The sequence below is a fragment of the Opisthorchis viverrini genome, assembly GCF_000715545.1.
Source record: "Opisthorchis viverrini unplaced genomic scaffold opera_v5_314, whole genome shotgun sequence".
In the NCBI taxonomy this organism is placed as follows: domain Eukaryota; kingdom Metazoa; phylum Platyhelminthes; class Trematoda; order Opisthorchiida; family Opisthorchiidae; genus Opisthorchis; species Opisthorchis viverrini.
The window spans coordinates 312288-328274 of record NW_008751973.1 but is presented as its reverse complement, the minus strand read 5'-3'; the positions used below and the strand labels follow the sequence as shown (position 1 = coordinate 328274).

At 42.3% G+C, this 15987-nt stretch overlaps 1 protein-coding gene across 1 annotated transcript; it reads right to left on the bottom strand.

Moving 5' to 3' along the window:
* Positions 1-717: 717 nt before the first annotated feature.
* Positions 718-12770, bottom strand: T265_09903 (hypothetical protein; the record flags this gene model as incomplete). The annotated part of the gene is made up of 2 exons (XM_009176117.1): positions 718-746; positions 12512-12770. The coding sequence occupies 2 exons, from the start codon at positions 12768-12770 to the stop codon at positions 718-720; spliced, it is 288 nt and encodes a 95-aa protein (XP_009174381.1).
* Between the last annotated feature and the right edge of the window lie 3217 nt (positions 12771-15987).

Sequence of the window (15987 nt, the reverse complement as noted above, 5' to 3'; positions counted from 1 at the left end):
GACCATATTTCCCGTTACGCAATAATCTAGGAGCTTAGTGCATCTCGATCGTTTCAGTTGCTCACCTTATGTATTGGTGGTTTTCAACCCCGTTAGGAATAGATTGTATTCCTGGGGCAATTCCGGCCTCTTTACAACGTGCACAAATTCCAAGGATTCTTTCAGTAAAGCGGAGCTACCATTGGGCCGATGAAGATATTTGAGGGCTATCCTGTATAGTGTGGCGAAATTCACTCCATTTCAACACTATCTCAGATAATTCAAACACTGTGCGGATGAGGCCCAGGTGACAATAGATATCGCAAAACAAAACTGGTACATTCGTGGCCGTAGTTGCAACTGATAAAGCCGAAGACAGAAGGAATGCTCGCGTCAGTATCGAGCACCCAACATGAGCTGGTTTCATCTAGTAGTGAGTGACTGGGTACACGCACTCACACTATATGTTTTATTCAGGTTGTAATCGCAATGAGACTACGCCTGTGTCCAATGGATCTGTCCAGGAGGTGCGGCCAGTAACGCATGGATAGATTTTAGAATTTGTGGCAACGTATCGATGCAGTGCCGGGATAGACAATACAGACAGCACATTTCTCATACGAGGCTCCTCCGTGAGACATTAGAAATTCCAGGGGGCCTGCATGAAAATTCCCAGTAGTACAACGAAGAACAAAATGCGTCTTCAGGTCGTGCGGGGACGCCGAATGTAAAGGCTTCCTACTCTGCAGCAGTTACAGTGGGACAAGCTAAAAAGTTAGCAGAGATTATGAATTGACTTTCAGACGATGGGGACGCCCTTACCATTCAGTTAACCGATCCGCCACTTTACACCTGAATGGCGAGTTGTACACAACTGGTTTTCAGACTGGGACCACGTCGTCACACGTCTCCTCAAATCGGAACCAAGGATGAGTTGATCGAGCAGGTATTTCGGGACTAAAATTATTGAATCCTCTTTTCTTCCCGGATAGTTCGACCGATAGGTGCTGTTGTTAGGGTCTAGTTGATCTTCTCAGTGGTGTTTCCATAAAAGCGTCTGTTACAACACCAAGTAATGTGATGGCTGCAGAAGCGAGCCAAACCAACGGTAGGTTCGTTGCCTCAATGCATTTTAGTATCTGCATTTCAGCTGACGAGTGGTCTAGACTAGTCAAGTAATGTTCAATGTGCGCAAATCAGAATGGTCATATAGTCAAGTTGAGGATGGCTTCCTTCCCAACAAAGCGTAGGGAAAGTTGACGCTACTGGAAGACAAGCTAATAATGCATTCTCAACACTCCAAGCGCTGTACGCAACAACTAATTTGCGTTTAGGTGGCTGGTTTCGGTCCCAGTTTCAGGAGTTTTATGAAATCATGTAAATGACTGCTGGAGCCGTTTGTGTTTGCAGGATCAATTGCGTTTTCCCAACTGAGGTTTCGTCCTGTAAGTGAGGCCAGTCTACGTTGAAAGGCCGAGAAGCACTGTACAGCCGTTTCATCTTTATTGGGAATCATCAGGAGTTCGCATCTCGTGAAATTCTAGGGACTTTCGGACCCGTGATCTTCTGGCAAGTAGCTCGACCGCCTAATCATTCGGCCACTGAGTGCTTATCAGCATTATGAGTACCTTGCGCATAGACAGAATATAGTGATTCACGACCTTTGATCACGGAGCCAAATGTATTCCTGTGTTCACGAGCTGCTGACCGCGAGGCCGAATTCCTTGTGCCCATGTTTTCATTCCATCTCCGACTGCATGCTCAGCCCGTCTGCCGAAGCTTCCGTTTTCTTGTCCATAATTCAGAACTGGTTTTGCACCCGTTTAACAAAAGTAATGCTTTTTTCCTGCAGTCGGATTTCCTCGAATCGTGCTCCTATTCGTGCAGGCCCCTCTCGGGTCGACTAGCGAAGCACTTTTTATTGCAATGCTTATGCGAATGTCTTAATCCGAATCCGAGACTATAAGGCTATCGAGGGGGCATTCTATGGAGGTTTTCACTGATGTAAAGTAGAACATAAACATGTATATAAACGTATTTATGAACGTATGAACGTCCGGATGTGCCGGATCGCTGCGATATAGGGATGGAACAAAAGGCATTTAGTTAAGACAATCTGTTAATGTCACTTGTCGAGGCCAGTGGCCTGTCTTTTTCAGTCATTGGTTAAATGTCTACTAAACTGAAGTTCGCTGGGAGTCAAACGAACTTTAAATAAGAATTTTACCAACGCTGTTCATCAACAGAATGCTCGGCGTGAATATTGCTTCGTTCGATCAGTTAATTGCATGTTCCTCTACGTGTCGTCAGCGACACTGATTCTCCTTCAAATAGAACAGGTAAAAACTACTTCCGCCAATATCCGTTTTTGCTACTGAAGCACTTTCAAGCAGGTGGTCAGAGGTTCAAGTTCTGTCCAATAGCCTTTACCTCTTCCTTTATGTGATGTATTCATAGGCATTGTCGAACTCCGATCTCTTCCATATTAGGCTGCCTATACGGTGAAATCCCCACCAAAATAGGCTAGGGACGGCCAAATGAATCATTTTATGAAAGCCAAAGTAGCTCAGTGTCCGGTTGGTCGAATAAGCCCGACGAAGCATAGTTTCGCCTGCTACTTTTCTCAGTTTTTCACTCTAGCTCGTTCAACAACATAAGACAGTTCATTTGGACGTTGGTCTTCACAAGGAGACGACTAAGCTATTCCTAGGTGCGCCGTTTCCTGGCCAGGGTTTAAACTTGGCCCTCTGAACCAGCGTACGCGGTTTTTCCAGGATTTTGATCCACACCCCATTTTGGGGGTTCGCACTTGAAATTTCATTTTCAATAATAACCCACTTGAAACAGATGCGTTATGCTGAGGTGCTTACCCCACACGAGCAAATTTGTCAGGAAAGTTGACCACAATGTTGTCCAAGAAGTACGCGTAGGTTGTCTGGCATATTGCAGATAATGCAGATGTCTGTCTCCGTGTGAAATTTCAATGAATGCTAACAGTAAACACGTGGCTTGTATTGACTCCTGATCTGGTCTGCTGCCTGAAAACCTTGATGGAGCAGGCTCCAAGCCAGCTGGACGCCGTGTGTCTCTGGAAATTTTCTACATGAGTTGATCTTCTCTTTAAAAGGTGTCGCTCCTTTTTACTTAGGCTTCTATTGTACGTCAGTTCGCTTACATTGACAGTTTCGAAAGGATGTGGCCAGGAAGGCCATGAAGACTTTTACTCTATCTCATCACATGTATACTTGTGTTCAAGTTTGCAATCGTCAAAGGTGGTAATCATTCGTTTCTTGAAGGTCTTAAAGTCAGTGAACATTTTAGATGATGCAGGATTCTCCGTATGGTCACTTGTGTATCTCTGTGTGTAGGTTTCTAGCTGCCATGCCACCCGAAGGAAGCACGAGAGCTGGGATACTGCCAGGTTGCCCAAACCTAGACAGGGGAAGTCGAGAGGCGGAGGCCATGTTCGAATCACCAACCTTCCGGTTAGTATATTCGCGCTCTAATCACTGAGACATCTCGCCCGCTGTGTATCCTCTGTCACATGACTTTCTGATCAAATTAGACATGATGTCTAAACCACAAGTTATGCAGACCACTTTTGGTCCAGACTTTCTTTAGATGGTGGTATCGTTAAAATGATCTTTTCAGCTTTCGAAAAATAGGTGGATTCAACCAAGGAACCCAGCCACTTTTATTTACTCGATGACATCCAAACACTGACAAGGCTTATTCACTTCTAAAACGGTGACTGAATCTGCTGATCTATGTAATCAATCAAACACAGTTATTTTGCTGCGAAACTCCCCATGTTTCCGCACACTACCCATGAGAACCCAGTTATTCCGTTGGTTCCCGGTGGTCTTTCCTGAATTCGTCAGATTTTGGGAGCTGTTATTCTTAGGAGGAAAAGCTAGGACGGGAAGATTCACCAAGATGGACTGGTTCAATTCCGTTCTAACTACATAGGAAGAAGACTGCACAATAGTCTAGAAATCAATTTATGCAAATAGTGCACCCTAAAGATTGTTTTCGTCACCCAGATTCTCCAGACAAGTCGAACACGGTCTAAGTACGCCAAAACAACCTTATTGTTCAGCTGATCAGACAGACACAATAACAAGTTCAGGGATGGTGTAAAGTTGTCGCGATAACATTCATTGGATGAATAGGACAACCTTATCTGATTTAAGTTTATCTTCTGGAAAAAATGGAACCACGTAGCTGCTTTACGAATCTGAAGGGCGGCAAGAGAATAATACGGGTTTTGTCGGAAATCTATGGACAACCGCAATTCTGTACTTCTCCCAAAATAAGATCATCATTGGAAAGAATAGCTGTATCTTGTTTAGGAGGATCCTATTGCGGGCAGATGAATTCATTTAACTGTTGTCGTATCCCGTTGTTGTCGACTGGGGTAGATTTTACCCTACTTGTTATTCGATCCCGGATTCTGATGTTAAATCGTGAGACGTGTCAACCAGGCAGCCAGGTGCCCTCAGTAATTGTGCACATTCAATTTTAACAAAAGACGATACCACCCTGACCACACACACACACCGGAAATAGAAACTGTTATATTTCAACAAGAAGCAGTTGACAAAATAAATTTTATAATGCCATTTAAAGGACACTTTCAGTCGCAGGCCAAAAACCTACAAAATTTTAAAGTGTAGCGCTCCAGCATACGAAAGCTCCTGGACGTCGGTTTCTCCTGTCATTGGGGAGTGAGATTGGATAGGATGGGTTATTGGTACAACGACAACCAATATACTCACTTATAAGACGCACCTAGTCGTTCCAACAGGTATAACTCCCACACAATAGTCCTGTGCTGACAAGTTTCATTTCTAATCCTTAGGTAGCCGAGCACATTCCAAATGTAGGCTGATGTAAGCATTTGCACCAGTATGGGAGAGTTTCAGCTCACTTCATTCCCCTCTCCCTTACGTTTGTTCTCAAAAGCAGAATGTTAACTATTAACTTGTATGCATGCGCTTTACTTGTAATGAATGTTTCCACCTACCTGGCAAGCACAACCTCATAAGAAGAAGTGTAACCTCCGCTTTGTGGGGTTCTACAATTGGGAGTTCCCGGACAGTATACTCAGCGCCAAGTGTTATCTGACACCCTTTAAGGACTTCAGAAGGCCCACGGCAATCGGGTTACCTAGTTTCGTGTACTATAGATCCATTCCTGGGAATCCCGTCAGTTGCTATCCTGTATGTTAAAGTATTTTTTAATACCGCTAGAATGCTCAGTTTAGTTTGGCAAAAACGCTTTCCTAGATGTACTATTCCCTTTTGCGACTGTTCGTCAATGAGAGGAATGACGTTTACACAAACTTCAGGCGAATTCTTGCATTTTCAGTGATGAATTACGATAGCAGAACAGATCGAAATAAGCCCCCTGGTTTACCAAACGTTTATGCTCCAGAGTGAAATTTCGGATCGATAAGCCGTTGAGAAATCTTCACCTCACATAATTGTTTAATTAGTATTTGCCCGCGCAGTATTTTTTCCCTAGATATACGCCGGATCTCGGTAGAACTCGTTTGAAGCACAGATAAAGATTGATTTGCTTGAGACCAGAGTGCCGTTGTAAGTTTCAGTTCGGGAAACATGCCCTACAGAATTCAGAACGTGCAATGTATGTTCCAAATGATGGTAGGCACATTTTCCGAGATTTCTCAGAGCCTGGATCGTACTGCGTGTGATTAAAGGTCCTGACAAATAAATTGATTGGCACAACTACTAAACCGCCGCTACGCACTACTACGATCCCCAATAATGCACTGATGATGTAACCTCGATTGGTGATGAAACGTTTGCAATCAAATTGCCCAGCTCAGTGAACAAGTCAACGATCACCATCTACCCTACCTGAGCTACCAACATTTTCCTCTATAGAGTAGCAAGTAGCTTTCTATTAGAGCTAACATGTTATTATTTTCTTGGAAGGAACTCTATTTGGAGGCAGTCTGTTTATCCTAGTCCGGATAACATTGTAACCGAGAAACTGTGCGTTTTCATGGAAGTACGTTCGCCTTGGAGACAGTTGGTCAGAGTTTTTCTTGCAAGGCTGGAATCATTCCTTGGGCTGTATAGAAGTAATACGCTGCTCGTCGGGCCACTGAAAACTCTTCGACAGCCCATGACTGGTTTCGTTCTTCTTCGATCTCATCAGGTGGGCGCAGTCCATGAGTTTCCGTCAAACTTACGTTCTGCTGGAACACAAATTACAGGGAATTCGACCTATACACTTATACGCATACCAATTTGGTTTTGACAGGAGACTGACCAGATGTCAAGCTGAATAGCTCGTTAATGAGGTTCTTGCTCAACAGAATCGCAGTCATTGGTATGGGGCCTGAAACTGTTTGATGCACCCAAACCACCAGAACCGTCTCCACATTTTTGTGTTTCGACCAGGGTCCGTCAATTTTCGTCACCAAATCTAATCTCTTATGAATCAGCATGACTCAATAATGGATTGTGTTATTCCACGAATTCAGCTGAATTCATTTGAGCCACTTGATGATCATGGTGATGATAGATAGATAGATAGATAGATAGATAAACAAATAGATTTTCCCGAAAACCATGAAAAAGTTGACCCAAAGGCCGCTACATAATTAAGACTGTTTTGAAGTTAATTTATCCCTACAAGATGTAGCGAGTATCCGAATGGTTGTTACAGTCTTTGAACGAAAACTACACAGAAGTGCATTCCCCTCAATATTTTCCTTTCATGAGACAGTGTGAAACTGCACTTCAATGCCAAGTCTCACAGTCTCGCTGATGTCGTTAGAACGGACATATAATGTATCCATGCTAGACGAATTAATGTTCAAAGGTAATCTCTTCAGGGGTGATGTTCTTTCTGAAGGTAAACCTTCCATAGACCATCAACAGTACCCGGTAATTTCTGAGTTTTCGATTTTGCTTAAGTTTTAGGTATAGTGTTGGAGCCATATAAAATTCACAACAGACATTCTACTAAGACATTCTCACGCGGCGATTAAAAACATAAGTCATTCATTCATGGGAAATAGGTCACCCGAATAGTCTCTAATCATCTCCATTTTGGGAGCTTCCACCTTAATTAGGCGAAAACATTTGGTCCTGTGTTAGCATTACAATGACTGATCTAGAGATGACACCCAAATGAGAACAGCTTTTCTCGATTTTTCAAGTTCATATTGACCTGTGAATGCAGACAATTCGACGGAATGGTGAAACATTTTGGAACAGAGGCAAAACCTCCTACCCGTGAATGGCTTCAGACTTCCAGGAATGGAAGCCAATAAAGGGCCACTAAATTACTAAAACGGCAAGTGCAGGATGGGATCCAGGACCAAATATCGTGTTTATTGCAGATGAGCCGAAATCAGTCAGCTAAACTCAAATACTGCTGTCCAGTCTACTAATCTCAACTGACCATGGCTAATGAAAACTGAGCAACAGTGCTGTTCCACGTTATTGAAAATAGTTTTGTTGAATTGTGTTTATCTGTAGGTAGAGAATAGACAACCTGCTTCGTCTTTAGCTACAGCTTTGTTAAATTTGATTTCCGACAGATGGTTTTACTGGATGGTCCTAAAACTCTATTCGTTAAATGTAATTTAAATTTGGATCCTTGCACTTGTTACGGTGTTCAGCTCCACCAGAATACTAGGGATATCAAAATGCATCCTGGACTGGGTTTGATTTCACTTTGGAGGGGAAGGCGATCGATATAAATTGCCTTGAATGTGTTAGATGCTTAGCGGAATACAGCGGTTTTCACGTGCTACTGAAAGCATCGGTTAGATTCAATGTTTCAAACGTTCAGTGTTTGTAAGGTACTGGGATTCATATCCATGTATCACGGGGATGAGCTTGAATAACCTTCATAAGATACAATCATCCGGGCCGCTAAGACAAAACTCATATGTTTTTATCCTACCCAACCGAAATGGATAATAACCCAGGAAGGAGGGTTTTCGATGAAAGTATATTCTGTTATTGTAAAACAGTCACATTCATTGGGAACTACACGCACCATTGAGCTAATGTGTTTTGCGCTAGGTTTTCTGCCTTTCACTGCCTTCACATTAAGCCTCAATGATGTGGCATATTTAAATCGATACGAAGCAACAGAGTCTATCAATCTAATCCACACTATGCTCAGAACTCACCAATGCAGTGGGATAGTGTAATAGCAGTTGTGATAACATCTATCGCTTTTGTGTGAATGTGAACATTTTGTGAACATTGTGTAGAGAACATTTCCAGTACAATGGAAAGCGAGTGAGAGAGGGTGTAATTCAACCGCTTGAGGTGCCAAAGATGATATCTTGCTTGGAGCATTGTGATTCTTGGAACAGTTTAAACAAGATGGTAAGAAGTACAAGAATAATTTCATTTCGCGCAATCTTTTCTGCTGCCATACGTGTAAAACGGAGAAAAATGAATCCCATGACGTCGTTCATATGGAACTGCATCTTAGCCTGACAAGTTTTTTGAGTCACGCAGTCTCAGCTTAGCCCGCAAGCCATTGTGAGTGCAAAGTGCAGGCTTGAATCGACTGATCAGTATTGCTGCAAGGGAGTGAACTCGCTGCATCGCGCGATGACCATGAGTGAAGTGTAAAGTTCGATTTTGCGAACACAGTGATCAGTGGTTCGGCTTTTGATTCAGTGGGAGCTTCAATGTTGTACGACATCTACTTGGGTGGATTTTCTTTTGGTCAGTTCCACCACTGTTCGTGCGCTCTTCCTGTCGCTCGTTCTTTGACTTATTTTAGTTGTTCGGCGTTAGCACAGTTTTAAACCAGTCAGCCACCTTGGAGACTCTATCTGGATTCTGCATCAGTCGCGATCTATGGAATGAGGTGTGGATCGACGTAAGTTTGTGTTGCATGGGACAGGGGTTTGTAAGGTTTAGGTACTGATAACCTGCTTTCCCTACACGAAAGTAAAACCGTACTTTCGCACTCTGAAGTGGCGACAAGTGCAATATGTGGTCCGGTGATACCTGTCCTAGCAGAAAATGATTCGAACAACGACTTCTACGCTAACCGTACCTGTCTGGTCTATCGGGTCAGTATGGTAGTTCGGTTGATTCACTGGACTGTTCAGGCCATTTTGTGGGTCGACGAATCACATGAAGTTCGTTATGGTTGTAGTGGACACGTCAGTTGACGCATTTATGATGTTTGGATGTTTCCGCCTGCTGATTTTAACCTCGTTCTACTCATCCAACCGTAGTTGCGGAGATCCTTCAAATTCTGATGCGAACGGCATGCCTCGAATGATGCAAGCCTTACGCGTACGATGCTCTGATTCAAGCTCCCAATGTAAACTGATTCCATTCAACATTTCATCCCTTTGTATGTATACACAAGTCTTTGCATGAAATCTGACTTCTTGAGACTCCCGTTTTCTTTACAGGCATGAAGAATGAGTCCTGAAAATTAGAAACTACTTATTTGTAATGTACTACTCATAAGGTTGCTAAAAATCCATCGACGTGTATCGCGATATTTCAAATATCGTAGCGACTGAAACATGAGGTGACCTGGTGCAGTACATTCAGTTGCCTGAGAACATCATAAATGAGAGATTCAGCTGGGTTCCAGGTGAGTCTCTCGAAAGAACCAAATTAGTTTGCAGATGAGTGTATATTCGCTAGAAACTACTTACTTCGTTCAAATTTGAGCGGAACACTGGAGTAACTCGGACGTCATTGGACAGACTCAATGGAATTCAGCAGTATGTAAGCGGGATACACACTATTCATGGCTTCATCGTTTCGGTGAAATAAGTCGATTAGTAAACGGATCATCCGAAAGACCCAGATTTATCATCATTATGTGATTCAAGCAGAAGTAGATGTCCCAGCGAAATAATTCCTATGCTTCTTACGTATGACATTTAAGGATGTGGCGGCATGTGTAATGGTTTTCTTTCATTATGCCACACATCTTTAGGTCTGGCATCAAAGTGCATTGCAAAACACACCTGGTAAAATCCCCCATAATGTAGTAGGACTTAAAGTCAACAGCCCCTGATTTTGTGTGGACTGTCATTAAGTCGAAGGCTGTTGGGATCTCGGAGGAAGAATACGGAACTGCCTTTGGAACGACATCTTCACATAATACGGCTGTCACCCACAGCAGCCGAAAAAGTTGGACGATTTGAAAAAGCATAAAACTCCACCTGTTTCCACTAGTAAACAACTGCTACTTGGGACCTTATATTCCATTCCATGTCATGGATTGGTGCTTTGCTCTCATATCGAACTGTGAACTGAACCGTGAGTCAGACAGTGAGTTTTCTGATGAACACACTTCAGTCAATGTGTCCAGAAAAAATCTCAATTCCTCTATGTTCTCAGAAGTAGAGGCATATAAGAAGGACATTACTGATATTAAGGAAAAGCAGATAGTGAAATTGAGGACCGCTATATATATATATATATCAATCTTGTTGGACGTATATTTATGAAACAATTTGTGAATCTCCATCTTTTTGTTTCACCACGGACAAGGTTATCTGGTGATACTACTCCTTTGGTTGCTGGAAACTTCTCGACAGCCAAAAACCGGTCCCAACCTCTTAGAGCTCATCAGATAGATGCAATCTCCGATTTTCCATCAAACTTACATTCAACCTGACTCAACTTGCATGCAGTTGGCGAAGTACACTCATTTGCAACTTTACCTCCATTGGAGAATATCATTAGCAGGAAATTGCATTGAATCTCTTCTGAACACCAAGTTATTTCTAATTGAGTGTATTTCGCCAGCTGCATACGAGTTGACTTGAAGTGAAACATAAGGTTGGCGAAAACTCAGGGTCGTACCGCTGATGAACCGGAAAAGGAGTGGAAACAACCATGAATGACCGATTTTTCAGCAATTTGACGAGGATGTGGACTTTGGGATACATAGAAATTAACCATTTACCGCTTTCATCTAGTGTGGTTGGGCACCAAGCATTCGTTGAGATTGAGAACTAACCAAATGACGTCATGAGGGAAGCGCTAAAAAAACCTTTACAGCAAAACAAAACAGAAAGTTTTAGGACACTTTGCGGGTGGTGGTACGTTTTGCAGTGTCCTAAGTCGATGTTGAAGATCATTCTGAAATGCTTGCGGTACACTGAGACGACAGAGGGTGCTCACAAAATCCATCAAATTACTCATTATCGAGCCGGCAGAGAATCCTACGACAACCACTTGAAACTATGTTGAGCGTAGTCATTCTGTTTGTGATTAAGTTCCCCACTAGGATGGGTACCCCAAGTTGGAAAACCCTTTTCAACAAAGGATGCGCTTTCGAATCTATGCAATGGGGGAAACTCTATGCTACCAGATTTGCTCTTGATAGAAATAAAAAGTATTTTTTCCCACAAATTATCGACATTCACATTTGAAGCGGGGCTGGATTACCACAAAACTTTATCAGCGTTATCACTGGCATTCTGAAATTCTTGGTCGATGACTCTGCAGTTGATACCGAAAAGAATCCATCTCTTTCGTCCTCTAACGCCATTTTCTTGCCTACCACGGTTACTAGTTCTGCAGATTTCTAAAACTTTCGAAGCTTTTCCAGCAGAGGTGCGTGCACAAACAGCGCTCAGCGATCAATGAACCAAAGGTCAGAGTGACCATTCAGATCTAGAGTGTTTAATTGCAAGGCGATATCTGATCATTTTTAATGATTAAGCCCTGGAAGACAACATTATCTACCAATGTCAATGCGGTGGTGGGCCTCATATCAATGGGGAAGACAAAATGTGCCCCAGTCTGAGATTTCTATACTGTTTCTATACTGAAGATTCATCACTATTTTTTTCGAAAGTGTCTTCACTTTGTAAAACACAGATTGAAACAAGTGAGTTGTTTTCTGAAGTTATTTGGCACAAACACTCGTTTAGGAAGTTTTTGGATGTTTCTTATGCCTGTTAACTTTCGCATAACCAACAAGGTCTAAGAATTTGGCCGTGCTGTGCCTGAGCCGCTATACTTTTTTCTTGACCTGCTGCAGATACTTAACCACGGTTTCCTAAATTCCCCAAAGATTTTCGTTCCTTTTGTGAGAAATCGCATTGGTTGGTTGGCGTCACACGGTTTGGAAAACATCGACCAATGCTGTCTCTTTGCTGCTTGGAACCATGAACAATCTAAATGAACTGCTTAATCGAAGGCAGCATCACCATACTGATGTCAAAAAAGCTGGCCGCATCCCGAAAAAGATTGTGTAGCTATCCAGTACGATGTCTAGAGTCGGTCCTGGCTGACAGTCCAGAAGCTTTTTACTCAGGCGGCTGAATATACCCATTTTAGTCATGCGAACGAAGAAGGTAGCGAACAAAGCTTGTTTTCTGTGATTGTTCATCTTGGTTAATACATCACAAATTTATATGGTAGCAGAAATCACGCGGAAAAGGTTAAGATCGGGGCTACACTTTAGAGAAATAGAAGTCAAAGGAAGGGGGTTGGGTGAGGGGTAGGTCAATGGGTCATGACGTCAATGTCAGACAGACTTGTGGGACCAGATGTTTCGTAGGCCAGTTCAAGTTCAGAGGTCGCACAATTTTCTTTTGGATGCAAAGTTGTGGATCCAGCAGTCGGATTCCTATCGCCTCTGCGATCGATAGTAGTTTGGATCGTACCAGTCGTGGTCCGTTCAGAGGTACCCGGTATATGATGGGTACCTCTGAACGGACCACGACTGGTACGATCCAAACTACTATCGATCGCAGAGGCGATAGGAATCCGACTGCTGGATCCACAACTTTGCATCCAAAAGAAACTTGTGTGACCTCTGAACTTGAACTGGCCTACGAAACATCTGGTCCCACAAGTCTGTCTGACATTGACGTCATGACCCATTGACCTACCCCTCACCCAACCCCCTTCCTTTGACTTCTATTTCTCTAAAGTGTAGCCCCGATCTTAACCTTTTCCGCGTGATTTCTGCTACCATATAAATTTGTGGTGTATTAACCAAGATGAACAATCACAGAAAACAAGCTTTGTTCGCTTTTTACTCAGTAATGTCAGCTCTTTTTTCCGTATTCTGAGTCTCCCCCTGCACTGAATTCTCAGTTGAATCAGTTTGTTTGTATCCCTCCTGGTCATCTTAATCGGTTTAACTGCTTCCTCCCCAAAGCACTTGGTTTCTTAGTGTCCTATACTACCAAGCAAGCTTTATAGCTGTCAATGATAATGATGATGATGCTGACTGTATTTGATCATACTGGTCGTATTTTAGTCACACGCGGGCGTGCCCTCTTGACTCATCGAAGCGGTGATGTACTCAGAGTCAAACAACAGACCTTTCAGGAGGAAGACCACAAGAGTGCCTAAGCGTGGGAGATTTACGGAAGAATACATCCACCAACTGGAAAGTTTTGCTTTCTGTAGCTGTAGCTTTCATAACCGCAATCCTTCGGCATGTCATGAAAACTTAACCGGTTAGTCCCGTTTCCGTTCTGACTTTCTTTGTCTTGTTAAGGAGAATTATTATCTTCTAGCCACTGCTTATCAAATAACATCGTAGGATGACAAAAAGCTTACCGGAAGGGAAGGCAGACGGCACCAAGGAGCTGATGAAATAGATTAAAAGGGAATAAAGTATGCTTCCAAACTCTAGCTGATAACATGTACTGTTTTCAAGCAGATGTGTTGGCAACCATAAGCATTGTTTGCTTGACTGTAACCAGAACAGACAGTCCCGAATTCATCGTCATAGCTAGTCAGCTCACCACCTTGAATTCCTTCGAATGGTCTTACCATATTTCCAGTTGCTGTTTGTATGCAGCTCATCTAAATCAAGCCTGGAAAAGGTGGAGGTCCTGATCTCCAATCACTCAGGCCTCTCAGTTCGTGCTGACGTTCTCATCGCTCTGTTCAACCACACCTCACAGCCGGAAAAATTGCCAAGTGTCGGAGAGCGCGAGTGAGCACCGCGGCGGTTAAAAAATGCGTACCTAGTGCCTCCTCGTTTATCTGTTTGAAACCGTTTGAGAGGTTGCTTTTTAGAAGGATAACTGTGCTCCCTATGCGGTATTGCTTCCGACGTTGGGTTTTACTGCCTACCTGCTACTCGACAGCATCTTCACTTGGTCGCACTTGGTCGTAATAGCAAGGTGGTTCGGTTGTTCCCCATAAACTACATTGAGGCGCTTATCAGTATCGACACAAGAGTGCTGCGGCTTCCCTCTGAAGGTGTTGGTGAGGTAGGCCTTTTGCGGTTTCTTAAAGACAATTTCAATCACCGAATTCAGTTTACAAACCTTCGTGGCCCCGAATTCCGCACCACTGTCGGCTAGCACACAAGTTTTCAACGGAGTATTTTTCATGTTTCTTTTCTTTTTATGTCAGCACCATCTCCACCGCCAGTCTTTTCCTTCAGTGCAGATATACTGACGATGCATTGCTTCATCATACATGAGACGCCAAGCGTCAACGCTGACCTACAGACCGGACTTGACGCCCTCAGTGGATGACCTCAAAATGGTTCACCTCCATTTATTGTCCTGAAGTTACAGGGTGTAAGATTTATCCTAATCCCAGGAGTGGTATACGTCAAATTTCTCGGCATCCTTTTATCCCTCATTGTTCACGTTTGGATCGCAAGATTTTCCATGGTGGAACAATTTGGGATAGCCATCTCAAGCTATCCTAAATGGTCTCCTCGTGTTGAGTCCACTTTTACGGAAGCCTGAACACTAACATTTTATGTTCTGGAACTCAGAACGCCGCACGTCTTCACCGATCTTATCTTGAAGGGCATTCTTCAGCATCTGATCGACTGCATGAGATCAGACGCAGTAGATCTGCAAACGTTGTTCTTGACAAGCACAGAGACGCTTCTTATAAGTTATATCCGAGAAACTTACTGGGTGTCCAACACAATTCCATTACTTACCCTTCAAGGCTGTAAAACATTCAGTAATCCCACCTCTCCCGGGCTTGTTGGGTGAACGGCAATTTATCAGCCTGGGCTCGTAAAGACAACGTTAAGTTATGCTGTTTAACATACAAACCGAAATACATTGATCGAGGCCACAAGGCTAATACACCCATAAATAACTGGAGTTTTACACACATCCATTTGGTGAGTAGCCCAACGCAGGCTTGCGGAGGTCACCTTAAAACGATGCGAATAGGTAAAGAGCCCTCTAAAATGTCCATACGGCTGTTCTGTCTAGTGAACCCAAACGCATACGGTAGTTTGGCATAGCTGGTGCCAGGGGGTGGAGAAATCGCCCGAACGCGACCATCAAACAACCAGCCCACTGAGACACTGGTTTGGCCCACGCATGATTAACGTCTTACTGAGCGAACAGCACCCAGTGCCAACTGTCTAGCAGTATGAATCCATTGGTTTATAAGAATGGGGGCCGGAGAAAATGATAGATGATATCGAACGGAAATGTCAGTCACATGGGGATGCTATCTTGTCCCTAACAGGGAAGTACATGACTCTGAAGAGTCGTGCGTTCTATCCCTAATCTGAACTACAGGTTTTAAACTCTATTGGAGGCTTCCAATATAGACTTAAGACGAATTTGGAAAATATTCCCAATGGCGGGCGGGCTATATCTCAAAGCTCATCTTTAGGTCATCTTTATGTATATATATATATATATATATATATATATATATATATATATATATATATATATATATATATATATATATATATATATATATATATATATATATATATATATATATATATATATATATATATATATATATATATATATATATATATATATATATATATATATATATATATATATATATATATATATATATATATATATATATATATATATATATATATATATATATATATATATATATATATATATATATATATATATATATATATATATATATATATATATATATATATATATATATATATATATATATATATATATATATATATATATATATATATATATATATATATATATATATATATATATATATATATATATAT